The sequence below is a fragment of the Choloepus didactylus genome, chromosome 21 (genome assembly GCF_015220235.1).
Source record: "Choloepus didactylus isolate mChoDid1 chromosome 21, mChoDid1.pri, whole genome shotgun sequence".
NCBI lineage: Eukaryota > Metazoa > Chordata > Mammalia > Pilosa > Megalonychidae > Choloepus > Choloepus didactylus.
This window is the reverse complement of record NC_051327.1, coordinates 29,220,008-29,245,639: the sequence shown is the minus strand read 5'-3', so window position 1 is coordinate 29,245,639 and position 25,632 is coordinate 29,220,008. Positions and strand designations below refer to the sequence as shown.

The 25,632-nt window shown below is 45.0% G+C and overlaps 1 protein-coding gene and 1 long non-coding RNA gene across 3 annotated transcripts in view; both read right to left on the bottom strand.

Moving 5' to 3' along the window:
* PDPK1 (3-phosphoinositide dependent protein kinase 1) overlaps positions 1 to 25,632 on the bottom strand; it is a 92,325-nt gene that overhangs the window by 34,151 nt on the left and 32,542 nt on the right. Inside the window, exons 2-3 of one of the 2 annotated variants that reach the window (XM_037813524.1) lie at positions 6,940 to 7,028; positions 6,437 to 6,700 (exon numbers count right to left, since the gene is read on the bottom strand). In XM_037813524.1, coding sequence (XP_037669452.1) covers positions 6,437 to 6,700; positions 6,940 to 6,945 — 270 coding nt within the window. In that variant the 5' untranslated portion in view covers positions 6,946 to 7,028. The remainder of the gene's footprint in view (positions 1 to 6,436; positions 6,701 to 6,939; positions 7,029 to 25,632) is intronic. The other variant, XM_037813523.1, reaches the window with a different exon arrangement.
* On the bottom strand, positions 18,353 to 22,606 carry LOC119517051. The gene is made up of 3 exons (XR_005213461.1): positions 20,723 to 22,606; positions 19,428 to 19,529; positions 18,353 to 18,410 (listed from the first exon to the last, which is right to left on the bottom strand). It is a non-coding gene; the product is annotated as an uncharacterized LOC119517051 (long non-coding RNA).

The window sequence follows — 25,632 nt, the reverse complement described above, 5'->3', positions numbered from 1 at the left end:
CCAGTCTGAGGAGCAGTAAGGGGAAAGAATGAAAGAACGTGAACAGAACCTGAGGAACCTATGGGACACCATCAGAACACCGATATATGCACTGTGGGAGTCCCAGAAGGAGAAGAAAGAGAGAAAGGGGCAGAGAGAATACTCAGAGAAGTAATGGCTGAAAATGTCCCAAATTTACTGAAAAACATGAATATACATATCCAAGACACTCACTGAAATCCAATCAGGATAATCCCAAACAGACCCTTGCCACAGAATATTCTAGTCAAACCATCAAATGCCAAAAATGAAGAGAGAATTCTGATAGCCACAAGAGTGAAGCAACGTGTCATGTACAAGGGAGCCTCAGTAAAATTAAGCACCAATTTCTCCTTGGAAACCGGGGAGGCAAGAAGGCAGCAGGAAGACATATTTAAAGTGCCGAAAGCAAAAAATCGCCAACCAAGAATTCTATATCCAGCAAAACTCTCTTTCAAAAATGAGGGAGTGATTAAGACATTTCCCAATAAACAAAAGCTGAGGGAATTCACCACCACTAGACCAGCCCTACAAGAGATGTGAAAGGGAGTTCTGCAGGTTGAAAGGAAAGGATAAAAGACAATAGACTGAAGCCACATGAAGAAAGAAAGCTCTCTCGTAAAGATATAACATTAATAAATACAAACATCAGTACCACTGTATTTTTGGTTTGTAACCCCATCTTTACTTCCTACAGGATCTAAAAGGCAAATGCATAAAATGTAATGCTAGATCAGTGGTTCTGGACTCATATAAACCTGTAATTTGTTACTAGAACTACATAAAGGTAGGGGGTCGGAGGGGTACAGGAACACTGTGTTTGTGTACAACTGAAGTTAAGCTGGCATCAAAGCAAATGAGAGTGTTATAGATTTAGGATGTTAAATGTAAGCCCATGGATTGAGAAAGCCTTCTTGGACCAAAAGGGGGAAGACAAATGAAACAAAATAAAGTTTCAGTGGCTGAGAGATCTCAAATGGAGCCTAGAGGTCATTCTGGAGATTATTCTTATGCATTATACAGACATCCCTTTTTAGTTTTTAGTGTATTGGAATAGCTGGAAGAAAATACCTGAAACGGCTGAACTGCAACCCAGTAGCCTTTATTCTTGAAGACAATGGTATAACTATATAGCTTACACCGTGTGACTGTGTGATTGTGAAAACTTTGAGGCTCCCACTCCGTTTTCCCAGTGTATTGACAGATGAATAGAAAAATGAGGACAAAAAGTAAATGAACAATAATAGGGAGGAATGGGGAGTATGGGATGTTTTGGGTGTTCTTTTTTACTTTAACTATTTTATTATTCTTTTTTGTGTGTGGTAATGAAAATGATCAAAAATTGATTGTGGGAGGAACTAAGATGGCGGCTAGGTGAGACAGGGCAAAAAAACACCTCCGTGAAAAACACTAGATAAAAACCAGAAAGTGACCCAGAACACCGGTTACAGTGATGCGCCAGCTGGACAAGGTCTGCTAGTTTCATAGGGGCCGTATACTTGGTGAAACTGGGAGTCTGAATTCTGAAACGAATGAGTAAGCTGGCTGGAAGACCCGCAGCCGCGCGGCGGTCTGGGGAAGCCAGGGTTTGGCTTTTGGAGACCGACTGGCTCTTTTTAAAAAAAAAAAAAAAAATGGGAAAAGCCCAGGAGCGGCTGCAGTTGCAATAGTGGGAACCACACAATAAAACACAGCAAGAGGGGGCTGGGCTGCCCTCTCCGTGTCTGGCCTGGAAGATAGCCTGCTGCAGATACCCTCGGGGCCAGGGGAATGGAGGGGAGAGCCAGACGCAGAAAGAAACCCCGCGGCTAGCAGCTGGCTCCCCAGAGGGCTGGATAAACTCCTGCCCGGGCCATGCCCACAGCCCAGAGCCCCGCCAGTTGTCCCGGAGCTGGGAAGGAGGAACTGTGCGAGGAGGGTGGGGTTGAGACGCCCCAGTCGGCCATCTTTGCATCAGGCTAAAAGCGCCCCAGCACAGCCCAGCGGCCCGGGGCTTCCCTTGAGGGATGGCGTGCACTGGTGACGTAGCACAGCATTCCCTCGGCAGAGGTCCTGGAGGATCGCAGCTGGGCGGGGGGACCCACTCAGAGAACCCAGGGACACTACGCCAAGTCCAGTGGTTTGTGGAACAGCGAGAGACAGGGTCTGGGGCTGAAATGAAATGAAGGTCTGGACTCTTGCGGAGGCCTTGAATCTCTGGGAACCTAGGGGATTTGAATATTAAAGCTGTCCTTCCTCCCTGGCCACCCGTACACACACCCCACATTCAGGGTGGACAGCTCCAGCAACACACCCAAACTGAGTTCTCCAACTGAACCCCACAAGAATCATCTCCCCACACACCACGGGGACAAGGTGGAGAACCGACTTAAGGAGTATAGGTGACTCACAGACGCCATCTGCTGGTTAGTTAGAGAAACTGTACGCCACCAAACTGTTTCTGAAAAATTAGATAGGCATTTTTTTTTTTTTTTACAACTTGAAAGAACCCTATCAAGCAAAGCAAATGCTAAGAGGCCAAAAACAACAGAAAATCTTAATGCATATGATAAAACCAGACGATATGGAGAATCCAACTCCAAACACACAAATCAAGATATCAGAAGAGACACAGTACCTAGCACAATTAATCAAAGAACTACAATCGAGGAACGAAAACATGGCAAAGGATTTAGAGGACATCAAGAAGACCATGGCCCAGGATATATGTGACATAAAGAAGACCCTACAAGAGCATAAAGAAGAAATTGCAAGAGTAAATAAAAAAATAGAAGATCTTATGGAAATAAAAGAAACTGTTGGCCAAATTAAAGAGACTCTGGATATTCACAATACAAGATTAGAGGAAGTTGAACAACGTCTCAGTGTCCTAGAGTGTCCACAGAACAGAAAATGAAAGGACAAAAGAAAGAATGGAGAAAAAAATTGAAAAAATCGAAATGGATCTCAGGGATATGATAGGTAAAATAACATGTCCAAACTTAAGACTCATTGGTGTCCCAGAAGGGGAAGAGAAGGGTAAAGGTCTAGAATGAGTATTCAAAGAAATTGTTGGGGAAAACTTCCCAAACCTTCTACACAATATAAATACACAAAGCATAAATGCCCAGCGAACTCCAAATAGAATAAATCCAAATAAACCCATTCCAAGACATATTCTGATCAGACTGTCAAATACTGAAGAGAAGGAGCAAGTTCTGAAAGCAGCAAGAGAAAAGCAATTCACCACATACAAAGGAAACAACATAAGACTAAGTAGTGACTACTCAGCGGCCACCATGGAGGCGAAGGCAGTGGCATGATAAATTTAAAATTCTGAGAGAGAAAAATTTCCAACCAAGAACACTTTATCCAGCAAAACTCTCCTTCAAATTTGAGGGAGAGCTTAAATTTTTCACAGACAAACAAATGCTGAGAGACTTTGCCAATAAAAGACCTGCCCTACTTCAGATTCTAAAGGGAGCCCTACCAACAGAGAAACAAAGAAAGGAGAAAGAGATATAGAGAATTTTAACAGACATATATAGTATCTTACATCCCAAATCACCAGGACACTCATTTTTCTCTGGTGATCACAGATCTTTCTCCAGAAGGGAGCATAAGCTGGGACATAAAACAAGCCTCAAGAAATTAAAAAAAAAAAAAAAAAATTGAATATACTCAGAGCACATTCTCCAACCACAATGGAATACAAATAGAAGTCAGTAATATTTGAACTGTAACTCCACTATTTACTTCCTACATGATATAAAATACACAAACTCTAATGATAAATCAGTGGTTTTGAACTCAATGTAAAATATGTAATTTTAGACAACTATATAAAGGTAGGGGAATGGAGGAGTATAGGAACATAGTTTATGTGTCCTATTGAAGTGAAGGTGGTATCAAAGAAAAACAAGATTGTTATGGATTTAAGAGGTTAATTTTAAGCACCACAGTAAACAAAGAAATTATCAGAGAATATGACCATAGATATGAAAAGTAGAGTATGGTTTGAGAGAAATGGGGGAAGGGGCAATGGGGAGTTAAGAAATGAGTGTAGGGTTGCTGTTTGAGGTGAAGGGAAATTTCTAGTAATGTATGGTGGGAAAGAGCATTACAACATTCTAAATGTGATTAATCCCACTAACGGAAGGCTAGGGAAGGGGTGGAATGGGAAGATTTAGGCTGTATATATGTTTCCACAATTGAGGAAAAAAAAAAAAAGTCTAAATAGATGACAATTGAATGCCAAGGATGAACTTGGATGGGATTGGAGGATGGAGGACAGGAGGCTCAAAGAGACACAGTTGAGACATAAGGAAACGGAAATATAGAATGTAAGCTTTGTATCATTGTTGAATCTCTTGTACTTCTTAGCTGCACTTAATGGGATTGCATAAAAGAATGTTCTTGTTCATGGGAAGTGTATACGTGAATTATAGTGTATGTTCAAGGATGTGTGCAGCTTGCTCTCATATGTTCAGAAGACAGAGCAATAGATGATGGATGATAGATAGGGAGGGAGGGAAAGAAATAGCAATGTGACAGCAAGTTAAAGTTGGTGGATTGAGCTACCGGGGGTGGGGGGGTCCGGGTATGATGGAATTCTGTGTATGGGGTTAGTATTATTTTTGCAACTGTTCCTGTAACTTTGAATTTATTTCAAAATAAAAAAAAAAAATTGACTGTGATGATGAATGCACAACTACATAATGGTTCTGTGAACAAATGATTGTATACCATGGATGATTATGTGGTATGTGAATATAGCTCAATAAAATTGAATTTTAAAAAAATGCAAGCCCATGGTAACTACAAGGAAAATACTGGAGAATAGGCAAGCTCACAGAGACGGAGATTAGAGTACAGGTTGCCAGGCGTGGGGGCAGGAGGAATGGGGAGTTAATGCACAATGGGTGTAGGGTTTCCATTTGGGGAGATGGGAACATTTCAGTAATGGAAGGTGGTGAGGGCACCGCAACACTGTGAGTGTGTCTAACCACGGTGAATGGTGTTCTTGGGGGTGGCTGGGGGGTGGGAAAGTTTATGTTATATAAGTGTTCTCACATAAAGAAAGGAAGGAAGGAAGGGAGAGAGGGAGGGAGGGCAAGCAATTAAAGAGACAATGACAAAGGCAACACATGATCTTCGACAGGATCTAACAAGGGAGGAGAGAAAGCTAAAGAGGACATTATTGTCCTTTTTATGAAAAAATTGGAATATAGACTGTAAACTTTCTATCAACATTAACTTTCTTGAACTTGATAACTGCACTTAAGGTGGTTGCATAAATGAATATCCTTGTTCTTAGGAAATGTTCATGACAGTAGTAAGTGTTCAAGGAGTGTGATGTGTGCAGCCCACACTTAAATATTCAGAAAACAGACTGACAGGCAGACAAACAAATAGGTGGACAGATAGAATAATATGGCAAATATGGCAAAATATTAAAATTGGCGGACCTGGGAGTCTGGGGTGGGAGGGTGGAGTGTGTTGGAGTTCTCCGTATGGGGTTTGTATAATTTTTTTAACTGTCCTCTAAGTCTGAAAGTATTTCAAATTAAAAAGTTAACACTAAAACAAGGTGTTGGGAGGGTGGCTATGCTACGCTATTTCATGTTCTTTGTATTTTGAAATATTTCATAAATATAAAAAAGAAAAAGAAAACAAATTTCAAATGTGTCTTCACAAACATCCAGCTCAACAGGCTGGCAGTTCAGGGACCCCCGGGCATGTGTGCCCGGCAGTGCGGTGGTCCGCCCATGCTGCAGCCAATGGCAGCTCTGCTGCCTCCCACCTACCTCTGCAGAGGGATTCTTCTCATCTTCAGTTCTTTGCTTTCAAAGAAAAAAATCCAGTGACATAAAACCTTCCCTCAGGTCCCAAAAGCATTGAGAGGCGTGTGACCGAGAGCTCAGCTTGGCGATCTGCTCAGGAGACTGGGGCCTGGGTGTGCCCCTTGCAGCTGGTGATGGCCCCAGCAACGTCAAGGGCATACTTCTTTATATATTCACTCACACACACACACACACACACACACACACACACACACACGCAATCAAGGTCATGAAATGTGACCAAATAACTACAGAAATACTAACTTTTGCCCTCAGGGACAGAACTGCTCCCAGGCCCCGCGGAAGGGACACAAGAACACGGAGTCCCTCTTGCTGATACCTGGCTAGAATGAAAACTAACTGCGTAAACACCACAGAACCAAGAGGCACTTTGAAAGTGTTCATCTTCAAAATCCTGGTTTAGCTCTTTCAGCCACACTCCCCATGGGACCAGAAGCAAGGCCCCGAGAGGCTTCAACCCCGCCTGGGGAAAAAGCACCCCGTGTGCTTGGGTTTTCCAGCTCGAAGCCCTGTGGGAGGTCAACCACCCCAAGGAGAACACGCTCACTCAAAAATCCACAGCAGCAGATACTCACTGTTGAAAAAGAGCCTTCACCAAGAATCTTCCCAAACTTGAAGTCTTCGGGCCGTTTCTTCCGAGGCTGCGGCAGCGGCTGGGCGTGCTGCAAGGAGTTGGCACTTGGCCGGGGCTCGGCCGCGGAGCCGTCCATGGTGGGGCTCTGCCTGCTCCCGAGGTGGGGAGCGCCGGGGGCCGTGCCGGAGCCAGGCTGGTTCCTCACCATTGACGGGGACGGGCAGGAGCAGATCACCACGCTGGGCTGGGCAGGAACGGAGTCATACTGCGCACAGAGGGGAGGGGCAAGCTCAAGGCGGGGCACCTCTCCGAAGGCCACCTCACCTGCCCTTCCTTCACGCAGACCCTGAACGCAGGGCAGGCCCCCGACAGGCTGGGCCTCCCTTCCCGAGAGTGCTCTGCGGCCCCTGCTCCAAATCCCCACCTGCCGCGGCCAATGTGCCCCACTAGGTGCCCGGCCCCACGGACCCCACTGGGCTATCTGCATCTCCACACAGGGCCCACCTCCATCTCTTCTCCCTCTTCCCCGTGTGCGCTTCCAGCCAACCCCTCTGCCACAGCCCAGAACCGAACAGAACTGTAACCTCATTGTCCTGAAACAGAAGCAGAAATTTAACTTAATGGAAGGAGAGTACAAATCACCAACCACATAAAAATGTTTGACCAAAAGTACATTTTTCAAGCAAATCAGTACTAGATTGACTTAAATATGAAAAATAATTTTAGAGCCAAACTGCTCACCACCATCCAAAGGAACTACAAACCAAGAGTTACAGATTTTTACATTATAAAAAAGTTGTTCAACATAGTTTCTATCACAATTCCAGCTGACTTCTTTGCAGACGTTGACAAGCTGGTCCTAAAATACATACAGAAATTAAATGGATCCAGAATAGCCAAAAAAATCGTTAAAAAGGACAAATTTTGAGGACTCACTTCCTGATTTCAAAATTTACTACAAAGCAGTGGTCATCAAGAAAGTGTGACGCTGGCATAAGGACAGACATAGAGATTGAAGGAACAGAACTGGGAGTCCAGAAACAAATGCTAACATTTACTGTCAACTGACTTCCAACAAGGGGAGTACCAAGACCACTCAACGGGGAGAGAAGAGCTTTTCAGCAACCGGTGCAGGGACCGCTGGAAGGTCGTGTGTGGAAGAGCAGAGGTGGCCCGTGGAGGTGTGGGCCGTGTGTGCCCCAGAGACGTGCGTACACTAAGCCACTCCTGTGGCTGTGAGCCACGTGCAGAGGGCCTCAGGCAGGCAGCTGTGGCCCTCGGTCAGGACGGCCTTAATCCTATTACTGGAGCCCCGTATAAGAGGAGTGAAATTCAGACAGAGGGAGGGAGAGCGTGCGCGCCACAGGGAGCGAGACCGGACATCAGGGGAACCAGGAGAGCCACCATGCAGCTTGCCAAGGGCCGCAGGCAGCCAGCCTCAGAACACCAGGACTCAGGAGACACCGCCTTGACAATCCTGAGGTGGACCTTCTTTTAACCCCAAAACTGTAAGCTCATAAATTCCCATTGTTTAAGCCAACCCATTTCATAGTATTTGCTTGAGCAGCCTAGACCCTTACCTTATACCACATGCAAAAATACACTTAAAATGGATCAAAGATGTTAAGAGTTAAAAGCTGTTAACACAGGTCACCAGGAGACAGAAAGAGGGGTAGAGATGGGCATTTGATGCTGAAGGACTACAGATGTTTCCTACAGGATTTCCATTGACTGTATGGACCCAGAAACAGATAGCAGAATACTGTTTTGCTGTGATGGCAACACAATATTGTAGCTAACACTGAACAAGGATGTCCAGGAAGAAAGCTGAAAGAGGTGGGTTAGGGGCATGTACGACACCTGAGGTAAAGATAGAAGATAAAGACTGGGACTGTTTGAGCAAAAACTGGAGTGGTCAATGATTGTGACTAAATGTACAAATATAAAACTGTTCTTGTATCTGGGAGAACAAATGAATGTCAACCATGCAGGGTGCCGGAAAGGGGATGGTAGTGGGGAAAAATATAATCAAAGCAAACTGGAGTCTATGGTCAGCAGTAACACTGGAATATGCTTCCATTAACTGTAACAAAGACAATATGCCACAGCTAAATGAGCATGAGTGGGGATATAAGGGAGGGATATGGGATTCTTGGTAGTGGTGTCGCTGTCTGACTCTACTATTATATTTTATTGTAAGATATTTTATTTTTCTTTTTATCTTTTTTATTATTTATTAAAAAAAAACTGTTCCAAGTGCTGACTGTGGTGATAAATGCACAACTGTATGATGATACTGTGAACAACTGATTGTACACTGTGGATAATTATATGGTATGTGAATATAGCTCTATAAAATTGTATAGAAAATATAAACAGGGATAAAAGCGCTGGAGAAAACATGGAGAGAGGGATGTATATATTTACTGTTGGTTGGGAGGCAGAATGGTATAGCCTTTTTAGACGCCAGTGTGGTGGTTCCACACGAAGCTAAGTATACGGGGGCCATAAGGTCCTGTAACCTCATTAAGGGGCATTTACTTGGAGGATCTGAGAGCAGGGACATGAATGGACATCTGCACACTGGTGTTCATGGTGAGAGTACATGATTTGCAATGGGTGGAGGTGGCCTAAGGGTACACCAACTGAGGAAAAGAATGGTGAACTGTGGTGTGTGCATACAAGGAAATATTGAGCTACTGCAAGGAGTGAAGCTGTGAGATAAGCAAGGAGGTGAATGGAACCTGCAGACAGTATTTTGAATGAACTATGCCAGAAACAAAGGCAAACACTACAATGCCTCACCAATATGGACTAACTACAATTTGTAAACTCAGAATTGAACCTTAGAGCACAGCTTATCAGGGGAACTTACTGTAACGGTCCATAGATTGTAAGTTCTTACAGCAGTCATATCCATTCCTGAATTGTAATGGCTACCTCCAGATTCTGAGATGCTGATCCCTTTGTATATAACCTGATCGATCCCTGGAACTTTGGGTATCTGTGTAACACCTGCAACTCAGAGCTAGAACTCAGCAGATATGAATGTCAGTATTAGCACATATAGCAACTGTTAAAAAGCTGAAAAAGGATCCAGACTTCAACTAGAGAGATGAATGAAGCAGATGTGGTCAGGACTAGGGCAAGTCAGGTCGAAGAGTGAAAGACAATACTGACTGCGTTTTAAAACTTCAAATTCCATGTGAGACCACGGGAAAAGATGTTTAGTTGGTGCAAGATCTTTATTTTCTAAACAATTTAACTCACACAGTTCATTCAAATACCCTAATTACATGAAACTTTGAATAGGAAGTGAGACCTGGTAGGTTTGTATAGTTTAGTGTGAAACAGCGACACATCCCAAAGTAATATGGACAGAGAATAAAAATATATATGCAGGGCCCCCCTGAGGAGCTGGGGGAAAATGCGGAGGTGTTGGGCTTCCTCACCTGGATTGTTGCTGATGTTCTCAAAAACACTGAGAACTGGCAGTTTGCTGTGCCGAGCCCTCTCTCACAGGACTTGCCCTTATGAAGCTCATCACTGCAAAGGAGAGGCTAAACCTGCTTGTAATTGTGCCTAAGTCTCCCCCCGGTTACCTCTTTGTTGCTCACATGTGGCCTCTCTCTCTAGCTGGCACAACTCGGCAGGGAACTCACTGCCCTCCACCCTACAGGGGATCTGACTCCCGGGGGTATAAATCTCCCTGGCAACATGGGATACGAACTCCCAGGGATGAATCTGGACCCAACATCATGCATGGGATTGAGACCATCTCCTTGACCAAAAGGGGGAAGAGAAATGAAACAAAGTTTCAGTGTCTGAGAGATTACAAATAGAGTCGAGAGGTCACTCCGGTGAGTATTCTTATGCACTATATACATAACCCTTCTTAGGTCTTAATGCATCAGAATAGCTAGAAGTAAATACCTGAAACCATCAAACGGCAACCCAGTAGCTTTGACTCTTGAAGACGATTGTATAGCAATGTAGTTTACAATGGGTGACAGTGTGATTGTGAAAGCCTTGTGGATCACACTCCCTTTATCCAGTGTTAGGATGGACGAGCAGAAAAATGGGGACAAAACCTTAATGAAAAATAGGGTGGAGGGGGTGTTTTGGGTATTCTTCTTTACTTTTATTTTTCATTCTTATTTTAACTTTTTCTGGTACAAGGAAAATGTTCAAAAAATAGATTGGGGTGATGCACAACTATATGATGTACTGTGAACAGCTGATTGTACACTTTGGATGATTGTAAGGTGTGTGAATATATCTCAATAAAATTGAATTAAAAAAAAAAAAAGCTTACTACAAATAAAAGCCCAGGGCCAGATGACCTCAAAGGGGGAATTTTACCAAACTTTCCAAAAACAACTAACATCATTCCTGTGCAAACTCTTTCAAAAAATTGTAGAAAATGGAACCTACCTAACTCATCTTATGAAGCAAACATCACTCTAATACCAAAACCAGATAAAGATGCTACAAGAAAGGAAAACTACCAGCCAGTCTCCCTAATGAATACAGATGCAAAAATTCTCAACAAAATACTTGCAAATCGAATCCAAAGACACATTAAAAAAATCATAAACTGTGACTAAGTGGGGTTCATCCCAGGCATACAAGGGTGGCTCAACATAAGAAAATCAATCAATTAATACAACACACCAACAAATCGAAAGGGTAAAAACAAATGATCATCTCAATAGATGCTGAAAACACATTCAACAAAATTCAGCATCCTTTTTTGTTACAGTCACTTCAAAAAGAAGAATTGAAGGAAACTTCCTCAATATGATAAAGGGCATAAATGAAAAACTCACAGCCAACAGAGTACTCAATGGTGAGAGACTGAAAGCCTTACCCTTAAGATTTGGAATGAGACAAGGATTCTCGCTGTCACCAATATTATTCAACACTGTGCCAGAAGTTCTAGCCAGAGCAACCCGGCAAGACAAAGAAATAAAGGGCATCCAAATTGGAAAGGAAGAAGTAAAACTATCTTTATTTGCAGATGATATGATCGTATATTTGGAAAATCCTGAGATATCGACAGCACAGCTACTTGAGCTAATAAATAAATTCAGCAAAGTGGCAGGATACAAGATTAATGTGCAAAAGTTGGTAATGTTCCTATACACTAGAAATGACCTAACTGAAAAGACACTCAAGGAAAAAAATTCCATTCACAATAGCAACTAAAAAAATCAGTACCTAGGAATAAACTTAACCAAGGATGTAAAAGACCTCTACACAGAAAATTACATAACTTTACTAAAAGAAATAAAAGGGCACCTAAAGAGATGGAAATATATTCCTTGTTTATGGATCTGAAGGCTAAACATCATTAAGATGTCAATCCTACCCAAACTTATCTAGGATTCAATGCAATTCCAATCAAAATTCCAACACCCTACCCTGCAGACTTGGAAAAGCTAGGTATCAAATTTATTTGGAAGGGAAAGGAGCCTCAAATTGCTAAAAACATCCTTAAAAAAAAAAATGAAGTGTTAGGACTTACACTTCCCAACTCTGAAGCCTATTATAAAGCCATAGTAGTCAAAACAGCATGGTATTGGCACAAAGATAGACATACTGATCAACGGAATAGAACAGAGAGTTCAGAAATAGACCCCCAGATCTATGGTCGACTGATTTTTGATAAAGTCCTCAAATCCACTGAAATGGGACAGAACAGTCTCTTCAACAAATGGGGCTAGGGAGAATTGGATATCCCTATCCAAAAGAATGAAAGAGGACCCCTACCTCACACCCTAAACAAAAATTAACTCAAAGTGGATCAAAGACCTCCTAGAAAATAATGTAGGAAAACATTTTCAAGACCTAGTACTAGGAGGTAGCTTCTTATACCTTACACCCAAAGCACAAGCAACGAAAGAAAAAATGGATAAATGGGATCTCCTCAGAATCAAAAGCTTCTGTACCTCAAAGGAATTTGTCAAAAAGGTGAAGAGGCAGCCAACGCAATGGGAGAAAATATTTGGAAATCATGCATCAGATAAGAGGCTGGTATCTTGCACACATAAAGAAATCCTACCACTCAACAATAGTAGCACAAACCACCCAATTATAAAATGGGCAAAAAATAGGAAAAGACATGTCTCCAAAGGAATACAAATGGCTAAAAAACACACGAATAATGTTCATATTCACTAGCTATCAGGGAAATGAAAATCAAGACCACAATGATATATCATCTCACACCAATTAGAATGGCTGCCATTAAACAAACAGGAAACTACAAATGCCGGAGAGGATGTGGAGAAACTGGAACTCTTATTCATTGCTGGTGGGACTGTCTAATGGTACAGCCACTGTGGAAGAAAGTTTGGTGGTTTCTCAGAAAACTAGGTATTGAGTTACCCTACAATCCGGCAAATTCACTTCTCGGTATATACCCAGAAGATCTTACAGCAGTGACACGAACACATATTTGCAAACCCATGTTCATAGCGGCATTGTTCACAATTGCCAAGATATGGAAACAATGCACGTGCTCTTCACCAGAGGAGAGGATATACAAGATGTGGTGTATACTGCCAGTGGAATACTATGCAGCAGTAAGAAGGAACGAGGTCTTGAAACACGACAACATGGATGAACCCTGAAGACATAATGCTGAGTGAAACACAAGGAGACACAAAAGGAGAGATATTGTATATTACCACTAATGTGAACTCCAAGTACAATGTAAAATAAGTGATTATACAGGACCTAGAGTTGGACAGAATCTATTGAAGGGGGAATGATATCTAATATGTACAAATGTCATTAACGAGGGTGAATTAAATGGTATGGGAATGGTCAGGTGTGATTATGGTTTGTTAATGGGATTATAAGTATCAGCGACGCACTGAAGGTGAACATTTCGTAAATGGTTGTTCAAAGGCAAATAACCCAGAGTAGCACCACAAACCTAAGTAAGTGTCAGCATGAGATACTTATAAGGTATGACTCTGCTGCAGAGGGTTAACAACAGAGTGGTACTATGGAAAAACTACCCATTACATATTAATGACTAAATTTAATAGGAATATCTTACCAACACTACACTAATACTAGGGATGAATAATTAGCAGCTGATAAGAGCTCTGGGATGTATTGTTACGATATGATGACGGTACAACTAAGTGAAGATAATGTGAGAAACTGTTTATCTTGGGACAGAATATATGTTATGTGAACTTAGGAACACCCTACTTAGTAAACCAAGCCCTCGATCTTGAGGCTTGCTCTTGTGAAACTTAAGACTGTAAATGGGAGGCTGAGCCCTCCTGAAATTATGCCTAAGAGGCACCTCCAGGGAACCCCTTTTGTTGCTCACATGTGGCCTTTCTCTGTCAAAGCCCAACTTGGAAAATAAATTCATTAACCCCCACCCCCATGAGGGACATGACTCCAAGGGGAATGAATCTCCCTGGCAATATGGGACACAACTCCCAGGAATGAGCCTGGCCCTGGCATTAAGGGGCTGAAAATGTCTACTTGACCAAAATGGGGAAAAGAAAGGTAACAATAAGGTCACAGGGTTCAGAGATCCCAAATAGAGTTGAGAGGCTATTCTGGAAGTTTCTTTTATGCAGCCTCCAGCTAGACATCCCAAATGGCCTCAGTATGCCATGCCTTTACCAAAAGTAGCCTCCAAATACCTAGGTCCTTACCTGAGATTCTATAAAAAGTTTTATCTCTCAGAAACGTAAATCCGCCAGTGTTCTTATGCCAGACAAGGCCTACAACCCACAGGCAACAGCCTCTTTACGAACAAGAATCAGATGCAGCCCCTTTCCCACACTGTCCACACCCCCTTTCAATATGAACAAGTTAGGGCTGTCAGTGTCTACCCTAAGATCGAGGAAGCGGTTAAACGAGAGGAAGAGGTAGTAACAGACAAGATAAGATTTAAAAAAGATCTATGAATACTGTAGCTTTATATCTATATCTATATATATTTAGATGCTAGGGTATTAGAATACCTAGAAGGAAATAATTGAAATGGTGGAACTGTAACCTATAACTCCTTTGAAATTTGCTCTATAGCTATCAGTTGAATTGTGCTTTGAAAGCTATCACCTTTCTGTATATATCCTATATTTCACCACAAGGAAAGAATTGAAACTGTGGAACTGTAACCCATAACATTTTTTTAAATTACCTGTATAACTATTCGTTGAGCTGTACTTTGTAAGTTAACACCTTTCTGTAGCTATGTTATATTTTACAATGGAAATAACTGATTGTGGAACTGTAACTCATCACATCCTTTGAAACCTGTTCTCTGACTACTTGTTAAATCGTACTTTGAACGTTATCATTGTTATGTACGTATGTTAAAGTTCACAATAAAAAAATGCATTTATAAAAAACCCCCAGCAAAGTTTACAGTATGTCAAATAATGATAATTACTATGGAGAATAGAGCAGATGTCAACAGGCAATCAGAGGGGCCCTCACATGGGGAGCCCCGAGGCCTGCTGGGAGGGGTTCCCGGAGCAGTGGCCAGTGCAGAGGCCTCAAGGGGAGCGGCACCTCCAGAAAGAGCTCCGGGTATAGGCAGGCCCATGAGGCCTCAGCCCACCCTCTGGGATCACTTCTGGCGTCCCTGGTACTTCAGACCACAGGACAGGAGCCTGAGAAAGGCGCTGGCCCGAAGGCCCAGGCAGAGGCGCGGGTGCTTCCTGCACCCACTGCTGGTGCCAGCCTCCCCAGCGTCTCCAGTCCCGAGCACCAGCCAGCATCGCCTTGGCTCCAGTGGGCTGGCAGCGAGACCGCAGTGGCTCAAGGAGTATGTGAGCAGCGTCGGTCAGCCCCTGCCCCAGCAGGATGACCTGGGGCCTGTCTACAGGTCCCCTTCCTCCTTCATGCAATCCTGAAACCTCCCTCCCCCAGCTAGCCAGCCCACCACCCCAGCGCAAGCCAAGCCCAGGGTCCTGCCTGGCCTGGGGCTGCTGAGGGCAGCTCTGAGCTCCTGCCTCTCCTCGAGGCACCTGAGACTGGCTGGCACGGGGTCGGTGTCCATGAATCATTTTATTTCTGCAGTCAAAGAAAATGATGGTGGCAATATTACCTTTTAAAGCAATTTTAAGCATCAATTGTGAAATAAAAAGCCTAAGGAAAAAACCCTTCTTCAGTGTGAAAAGTCCAAATGTTTATGTGCACTGAGGCTGTTGTTCTAGACGGCAAATTTTTTAGAATTCTTGAGCAGTAATTAAGCTGCATAAACATCACTCCGGAGCGTCCACCCTGCTCAGACGACAAACGCTGGCCGGCAGCCCCTCCGGCTGGGGACGTCCCACTGGGCTCCAGGGTGCCCTCTCCCAGCCCAGTGGCCCTGAGGGGACCCATCCCTCCCATCCCAGTCCCATCAGTCTGCACCCACTTCACACAATTATGGTAAGCAAAGTTAAGCTTACATGAGAGCTTCTGAAACTTCAATCTCTGGAGAAATTTAAAGCAAAGACACCTTTGGTTGCCTGTCCACTATCCCTGTCCCCATTCACCTAAGGAAAAAACAGGTGGTCCCCACAAGAGAAGGTCACGAGAACAGGCACACCATCATGTGAGGGGATGGGGAAGCCCCCCGGGGTGGCAGTTGCCAGCTTTGCATGCCCACACATGTGTGCACTCCCAATTGCAAGGGAAAGCTGGGAGATGTGGCCCCTCCCCGCAGCCATGGCAACATGGCACTGGCACTTGGTCCACCTCACCCTCCCACAGGAGGGGACCCAAGTGCCAGCCTCTCTTTTATGTCCTGTCCAGCTGTCAGGACAAGCTTCTGCAGCATCCTCTTTGCTGATAAATGTGAAGCTTGTGCTCATGGTGCAGCTCCCTAAGAAAAAGGAAGGCTGCATCTTTCGCAAAGGAATTTAGACAGGAGAATCAGCGCCGTCAACAGCCCAGTGCTCACGGCAGCCAGTACCCTCTTTGGTACCCTCTTTGGCATCCCGCTCTATCCGCTTCCCCGCTCAGCACACGCACAGCTCTGCACTCGCCTGCGCCTGGGCGTGCTGGACCTGGGTTTCGGCTGGGCCGGCCGCGGTGAGGAAGGCCGGGACTAGGATGGCCGCCGTGCAACAGTGTCTGTGACGGGAAAACAAGCTCCCAGCTTTAAAGTGACTTCCAAATGAACTTTAAAAAATAGTCCATTTGTACACTGGATGTTTTCTGTAGACTTCAGGTTGACTTTTTAAAATACTGAGTTCAGCAGTCTCATTCTCAGAGAAGTACAGTGTCTCAAGGGAAAAACAGTTTGAGATCTAATTACATTTTCATACCACCAAAAATACATTAAGCACAATGTAGCTGCCCAGCACACTGCTCAGCCACTAAAGACTGTTTCAAAAAATATCAATATCCAAATATTCAAAACTGCTAAATGTAACAGGAATTTGGCAAATAGAGTAAAACACAAATGAAGTTGGGGAAAAGGAAAACAAACGAGCCATGGATTTCTCCCCCTCCCATCAGGTCACAGGAGCTGAGCCCCTCTGCCGCCCCCCAGCACCAGTCACTGGTGAGCCCCGCTACACCTGGGAGAAGAGGACGTGGAGATGGCAGGACTCGCAGGCTGCGTGAGACCCCTGCACCGCTGGGACAACTCCCAGCCCGCAGTCCGGCCAGCCCCCGAGCCCAGAGGAAAAGGCGCTTTCTTCTCAGAGATGGTTTGCAGGGTTGGGTTGGGGTGGGATAATCACGGCTACTTTTTCTTTCTCTACTTTCAAATTACTTTGAAAGGTAGTTTAAAACACTTTACATCGAAAAGTGAGGTACCCATTCATTCCAACAGGTACCCATGGAGGGGAGCCCAAGGAGCACAACGGGAATGGAGGCCAGATGGTCCTTCACCTCTCTCTGTCTGTATCTCTTTAAGAAACAAAATACAAATAAAGCAAGAATTTGTATATAAGGAACGAGCTTGGGCATTCGAAGCTGAAGACTTAGGGTGGTGCCAAAGAGAAAGAATCTTCCAGCCGAGGACAGAGGACCATGCAACATGTCTGCGTGTGCCCACCCCGCTGACCCATGCCCACATGCTACGCCAACATGGTCCCTTTGCCACAGGCAGTAGGGAGCTGGTGCCCCTTGGACAAGAGGCCACCAAGGCTCTTGCATGTTACCTAGCAAAAAGCTGCTTGTTCTGCCAACAGGGAGCTGCACTCATGAAGCCCAGAGTGTTGCCTGGCTGGTTTTAAACGAGGGCCGGAGAGTAAGTGGAGCTGGTTGCTTGGAGCAAGATAGAGAAGAGTGAGGGAGGGGAGGTATTCAGTGCATGATCTCAGCCGGCTTCCTTCATCTGTCCTCCTACTGCATGCCCCAGTGCCCACTGCCCCCTCCAGCCCGAGCACTCATACAGCCAGAGGCAGACAGCAACAAGCTGGGCGCCAGCCCCCTGCTGCTGATTCCTCCGTCTCGCTGACGGGCGGTGCTTGGTGGACTCTCTCTGAATTTTATTAACATTTTCAACATTAACTTTGTAAGATGTTGTTCTAGTTTGCTAATGCTGCCGGAATGCAAAACACCAGAAATGGATTGGCTTTTATAAAAGGGGGTTTATTTGGTTACACAGTTATAGTCTTAAGGCCATAAAGTGTCCAATCAGGTACCTTCAACTGGAGGATGGCCAACGGTGTCTGGGAAACCTCTGTTAGCTGGGAAGGCACGTGGCTGGCGTCTGCTCCAAAGTTCTGGTTTCAAAATGGCTTTCTCCCAGGATGTTCCTCTCTAGGCTGCAGTTCCTCAAAAATGTCACTCTTAGTTGCACTTGGGGTATTTGTCCTCTCTTAGCTTCTCTGGAGCAAGAGTCTGCTTCCAACAGCCGTCTTCAAAATGTGTCTCATCTGCAGCTTCTGTGCTTTCTTCAAAGTGTCCCTCTTGGCTGTAGCTCCTCTTCAAAACGTCACTCATAGCTTCACTGAGTTCCCTCTGCCCGTCAGCTCATTTATATGGTTCCACTGATCAAGATCATAGAAATAGCTCATCAGAATCATCACCCACAGTTGGGTGGGGTGTATTTCCACACAAACAACCCAATCCAAACGTTCCAACTTAATCCCCACTAATATCTCTGCCCCACAAGATTGCATCAAAGAATATGGCTTTTTCTGGGGGACATAATACATTCAAACCAGCACAGATGTCACCACAAACACACTATGAAACACTGAAATACAAGGATTTCTTTGAATGGACCCTCTGCTTAGCTTACACCACTTCGGAACTGCCTAAAGGGTTAATTTTAGATGTTATCGATTAACCCGAAAATCAGGATGCAGGCTACCTCTGGACTGACGGGAGGGAGCCTTCACCCTCTTTGAATTCTGAGATATATCAAATACATGCCTTTATAGGTACAGCCATAAATACTACTGCTTAAATAAAATAAACAAAATGCCATTTTCCCCTCTACTTCTAAAAAGACTACCTAACATTTATTAAGCGCTTCCTCTCTGCCCGCACTCTCTGGAGCATTCCGAGCTATTCTCACAGTTCATCCTCCGCACATCTCTATGAGGCAGGAACTCCGGGCACCGAGCTTCTGCAGGTGCAAGGCCCCCCAGTGGCAGCAGAGGTGCTGCTCAGGGAACTGGGCGGGGGGGGGGGGGGGGACACACATCAAGCCCCTCGGGTCACACCCTTTACCCTGGCAAATCCCCTCCCAGTAAGAACCTAGCAGAAACAGTCAGGAATGCAGACCCAGACTGATCCTACAATCATCTTCATGAAGAAATTACTCATACAGCTGAGAAAACCTCTACAAACATCCAACAGTTGGAAACTGGTCACTTGTGGTCCCCCCACAGCAAGGACTCTCGGCGGGCACTGGAAAAGGAGCTTTAAAGAAACGCTCACGCAAAAATGTTAAGTGAAAACAGCAGGAAACAAAACTATGTCCTGTGTGTCACAGGGGTCCCCATTTGATTAAAAAAAAAAAGGCAGAAAGGAGCTACATTTATCCAAAAAGAACTCACAGTGTCTGCTGAATATTTGCTATCAAGAAGACGAATGAACTAATATTTTCTCCATGCAGCTCATACCAGTGGGCCAGAAATCATTAACTTCCAGTGGGGGACCTGGTGAGAAAAATGAGTATCAACTTTGCAAGCCCCAACCTCCTGGAACTATATTAGGGGAAAAAAACAGCATTTAAAAAATAATTAATCCAATCCATATGGTTAAGATTCCATTTCACAGCCAAATAACTTTGGACAATATTTAAAATGAATTTGCATTTAAAAACTTGACTTAGTGAAATCGATTATTAGTCAGAAAACAATAACATGGATGGGCTCTTGCCTTCTATTTTACCAAAATCAATAATTTAACATACATATTAAAGTTGACAATGAAGACTGAAAAACTGAGTTTCTAGTCTAAAGTCACACTAACTACATATCACTGAAATACAAATTTCTCCTTGGGAATTAAATTCATTCAGCAAATGTCTTCTCCACCACCTGGTTTAGGAATCCAAGTGGCATCTACCTTGACAAGTCAACTCTCCCGAGAGGGATGCAGCGGGGCCAGGCCAGGCCAGTGGGTTCCTCCCCAGGGACCCCTGCCCATGGCCCTCTCTTTACCCTCTCCAGCTTCTGACCCTGGCTCCTCACAGGAAACCTGCAGCCCCCAAGAGTAACAGGTCACAAATTGAAGGAAAACCCTAGGGCACAAGGGTGCTCCAACGAAAGGAGAGCCTGTCTCTGGTTCCCACTGCCTTGCCTGGGCTGCGGGGCCGGGACCCTTGGCGCACTGCATCCCTGGCTCCAGCTGACCCCCAGCTGTGCCCACGTCCCTCGGGGGCCCCCTGGCAGGGACAGCTTTGCTTGCTGTCCTTTTGCCAGTGGCTCTTTTATTCCCGGTATGAATCTTCTCTCCCTGGCAAGTTTCAAGATGCTTGGAGCAGCAATGGGATCTGTGGTAATTTCCCCAAGACCCTTAAAATGCCCCGGATTTTGTTTATGCCTCATCACTGTTTCCCACATGTAAATGTATAACCACAGTAATATGGAGAACAGTTCTAGGAATTCTAACAGATAATCCTGCAAGGAAAATGACAGATTAAAGTGGTCACAGTTTTGGGTTTTTTTTTCCGACTCTCAAAAGCTGCTATCTCCTCTAAATAGGAGGGGAACACCAGCCCTCGCCCCCAAGCTGCTGGCATTTGAATAAATGTCACCCTGCAGGAACACCCCTCGGGCAGGCGAGCCCTGCTTTGGTCATTGCTTGTGGATGACAAGCATGTGCACGCGCAGGCCTAGCCTCACACCTGAAGGGGCGCCACGAACAGATGCCCCTCATCCTGGGCTCCTCATCTGAGCGTTCTGAAGAGTTTCTCACCGGGGGTAACACGGCCAGCAGAGGTCTGGAGAGGTGTCGTCTCAGCGTGAACACCTAGCTTCCACGGAAACTTCACGACACATGCGTGTGCAGAGAAAGATCAGTTTTGTCAAGCCTTACATTCACCTCCACGGCCACCAGTTACTGAGTTAGTCACCAGAAACAAGGAAGGGCGGGTGGGTGGACAGGTGTGGTGGTGCGGGACCCCACCTTCCCTGGGCCGCTCCGAGCACCTGAGCACGCACCTTCAGGCGGGCGATCCTGGTGCTCCAAAGCCTGTCAGCCCACCGCCAGGGGAGGCCCCATATCCTCAGCAGATGAGGGGGTCACCCCTGTTCTTCAACGTTCTCTCCCATTAAACCCGTGCCCTGGCTTTTTCCCACCAACTCACAATCACCTAACTGCCTTGTTTTTGCTGTGGTCGTGTGGAAAGGCGGTTGGAGAGGCGACTCTGCAGATGGGTAGGAAAATAAACCAGAGAATGAAGCTCCTGGATGCCTGTCTCCTGAACTTCGGGGAGAACAACTCTCTGTTCTTGGTTCAGTATAAAAGCCTCAAACAAAGCAGCAGCCCACGGGCCGGTCTGTAACTCGGGACGAAGGTCTTCAGACAATAAACAGCACTGCAGCCTCACCTGAAGGAGGAAAGGCTAGAGGAGAAGGCAGCAAAGCCGGCCACCTACTTTCACCAAGGCCAAGCAACATGGAGCTGTCCTCCCACTTGCTGCACAGAGGGGCCGAGGGCCTCCCAACACCTTGGGGGCACACTGACCCACCCCTAAACAGAACCCAGTTCCACCAGTGAGCTCAGACTCCCGCTGCACTCCTGGGGACATCTCTGTTCCTCCAGCGTGTCTCAGGGAAGGGCACCAGGCCTGCACAATGTGGTCAGAGCAGAGAGGCAGCCTGGACCCCAGGGCGGCTCTGCCAAGGGGCCTGTGTCAGGACCCTCCAGGCTCCAGGCTATTCACCTGGAAACTGGATGGACCCAACTGGGTGGCCTCAGAAGCCCCTCTCAATGTAAAAACACTGGGGTTGTCTCAGGATCTCAGACACACACACGGCAAGGATTCAAGAGCAGAGCGGAGTCAGAGGTTTCATTCTAGCAAATTAAAACTCAGGTGGTTTAACATGACCCATGAGTCATGTGGGTGTCCCGTCCCCCGAATACAATGCACTGAGAAGGGCCCCTCTCCTCTGGGGTCTTCCTCCCAAACCCACAACCCCAGTCCCACAGAAGAAACTGCCAGACCACCCCAAACTGAGGGACACTTAACAAATAACTGACAAGTACTCCTCAAAAGTGTCAAGGTCATTGAAAAACGAGGTCACCCTCACTTCACGGAAAACTAAGAAACAGATCAGAGGCAACGTGACAACTGAATGCAATGGGGGGTGGGTCCCGGGTCAGAAAAAGGACAACAGGGAAAAAGGGACAAAAGACAAAAAAGGTCTGTGGTTTAGTCAGCAGTGTTGTAAGCAATGTTGATTTCTTGGTTTGGCCAACGTGTCCAGTTACGTAAAGTGCTACCATTAGGGGAAGCTGGGTGAAGGGCATACAGGAACTTTCTGTATTTTCCTTGCAAGTTTTCTATATATCTAAAATTATTCCAAAATAAGGCTACTTTAAAAATAACTTTGTTTAGAGACTAACTCGATAGCTTAAAATAAACTTAAAGGACCTAAAAACACCTTGTGTCATTAAAAATTTGACTCCCAGGCAATGCTCAACACTTTTACTTAAAAAAGCCAGAGCTACTGAGGGAAAGTATACTCAGAGCAGGGGGAGAGAGAGGGTACCCAACAGAACAAGTTTACAATGAGCTTCTTAATGCCACCAACATCCTCAGCTCACACTGTCCAAAGTGCCTCAGGATTCAGAGACATGACCCACCTCCCACCTTGCGAGGCAGGCACAGGCACCTGCTCCTCCCACCCCCCCACCTCAACAACCCTCCCACACAGCACCCCACCAGGGAAGCTCCGCCCCTGCCTGGTCCACCAGGGCCCCAGGCTCTTCCTGAGGGCCTCTGTGCAGCAGCCCCATGCGGGCCACCCTCTTCAATGACTGTCAAGGCTGCTGCCTGTCTGCCCCTTTGCGCTGCCCAGGATCATGCACGCAGGGCAGCGCAGTCTTTCCCACCCGAGGATTTCTTCAGGCCATGGGTGAGCCCTGCTCTCTCGATGCCTCTTCTACCAACCACTGCCACCTCTTCTTGTCCACTTCTGCCCCAGAGACACAAAGCTCTGAGGCAGCTTCCAAGCAGGAAAGTTCTTTAAGAAGCACCCCCCTCAAAGTGTCACTTAATTAGATCATGAATTTTTTTTTTAAGGAATGAGAATAAAACTCATTCACCAATAAAATCTATGTTTAGATGCACGTCTTAGAAACTATTATATATCTGATAATAACCACCCAAGTACCTACAATCAGAAGACTATAATATTGACCACTGGGAAAAAACATGGGGGGAAAAAAAACACATCAAGCTGTCCGAAGAAAAAAACGAGTTAACAGCGGAAAAACAGAACAGAACAGTAAATGCTGTGAGCTTCTGAGATTGAGTGCTGAGGTGAGGGGTTATTCTCTCTGCCACAGTCCACTGAGAGAGGCAGATGCCACAGGTGAGGACCTACCCGCAGGGAGGCAACTGGTGGGATAAAGATGCCACCCGGCAGTGAGAGCCACCAAGCACTGCAGGTCACTGACTTCCCCAGGGACTGGCCGTGGGCCTTCCAGGTCAAACATTTTGAAGAACCTGGCTCAGCAAAGCCTGAGTTCCAGCAATCTTCCCAAACATGGGTCTGCTTCCACCATGCCCCACAGCACAAGTCCACCCTGTGCTGCCCCATGGCCAGGTGCACACTGGCGAGCTGCCCTTCCAGGTGTGGGGCTGCCCCACGGCCAGATGTGCCTTGGCAGGCTGCCCTTCCAGGTGAGGGGCTCTTACTCAACAGTGCTCACTTGGTGCCCACGTAGGAAACTGCTCTGCGGACGCAGTGGGAAAGCCCAAGAAGGTAGCTGCTCCAGCCCCAAGGACAGGGTCCTCCCAGGACCACCAACACATGGCCTTGTTCCAAGGGCTCACTCAAGACCCCACACTGGCAACATGTACACCAGGGAGGCAGCTGCGGCTCTGCAGACGGCCACGGCCACCCACAAGCCACAGTGAGAAACACTCAGCATGTACAGTTCTCAACAAAAAATCACAAAAGCATGCAAGGAAATAGGGAAGTATGGGCCATACAAGCAAAACACTAGCTAGACCATCCCTGAGGAAGCTCATACACTGGAACTACTAGTTACAAGACTTTAAATCAATTGCCTTAAATATGTCCAATGAGCTAAAGGACTCAATATAAAGAGAACTAAAGGGAATTTGGAAAACATCAGAACAAAATAGAGATGGAATTTATGAAAAGGAACAAAACAGAAGATTTGGACGTGCAAAGTAACCAGAATGAAAAACTCTTCGATGGATTCAACAGCAGATTTCAACAGGCAGAGGAAAGTGAACATAAAGATAAACAAAAAGAAATTATCCAGTGTGAGGTGTAGAAAAAGTAAATAACAAAGAAAAACAAGCACAGTCTGAGGGACCTGTCGGACACCATCAAACAAACCAATACACACATCAGTGGAGACCCAGAAGGACGAGAGCAAAGGGGGCAGAGAAAATATTTGAAGAGGTAATGCCCGAAAACTTCCCAAATCAGATGAAAGACATGAATATACAAATCCAGAAAGTTCAACGAGCTGCCCATGCAGGAAACTCAAGGAGCTCTGCAACAAGACACATCACAGCAAAACTGTCAGCATCCAAAGACAAAGAGAGGATTTTGAAAGAAGCAAGAGAAAAGTGACTTATCACATACAAGGGATCCCCAATAAGATTATCAGCGGATTTCTCATCAGAAACCATGGAGGCCAGCAGATAGCAGGGATGGGACATTTGAAGTCCTTAAAGAAAAAAACTGCAAACCAAGAATTCTCTATCTAGCAAAATTATTTCAAAAAATGAAAGAGAAATGAAAATGTTTACAAATAAATAAAAGCTGAAAGGGTTCATTACCAGAAGCCCTGACCTAAAGAAATGCTAAAGGGAGTCCTTCAGGCTGAAATGAAAGGACACAGCCAGTGACTCAAAGCCATAAGAACAAATACACTGGCAAAGAAAGTCCCATATTTTTGTACTTTTGGTTTGTAACTGCTTTTTACACTCCTATCTCACTTAACAAGCAAAAGTGTAAAATAACACCATAAATCTATCTTAATCAGCATACGACATATAAAGCTGTGAACTGAAAAAATAACAATATAAAGGGGAGTGATGGAGTTAAACAAGAATAGTTTGTATACTACTGAAACCAGGTTAGTAGTAGTATTGTTATTAGTTTAACATGCTAATTGTAATTTCAAAGGTAACTACTAAGAAAATAATTAAAAAGTACAAAGAAAAAGAAAGAAGGGAATCAAAACAGTACACTAGAAAAAAAGCAACTAAGTAACCAAAAAGGCAATAATGGAGCACTTGAGAAACAAAAAACATTCTTTCTCTTTCTTTCTTTCTTTCTTTCTTTCTTTCTTTCTTTCTTTCTTTCTTTCTTTCTACCTACCTACCTATCTATCTACCTATCAATCAATCAATAAAATAGCTAAATAGCAGAAGTAGACTCTTCTTAGCTATTCTCTTAAATGTCAATGGATTACAATGTTGACACCTCTTTTCATCATGACCAAGTTAGGGTGGTCACTGCCTAGACATCCCTGAAGATCGGGAAAGTGATTGAACTAGAGGAAGAGGTAGCAACAGACAAGATGGAATTTAACAAAGGATTA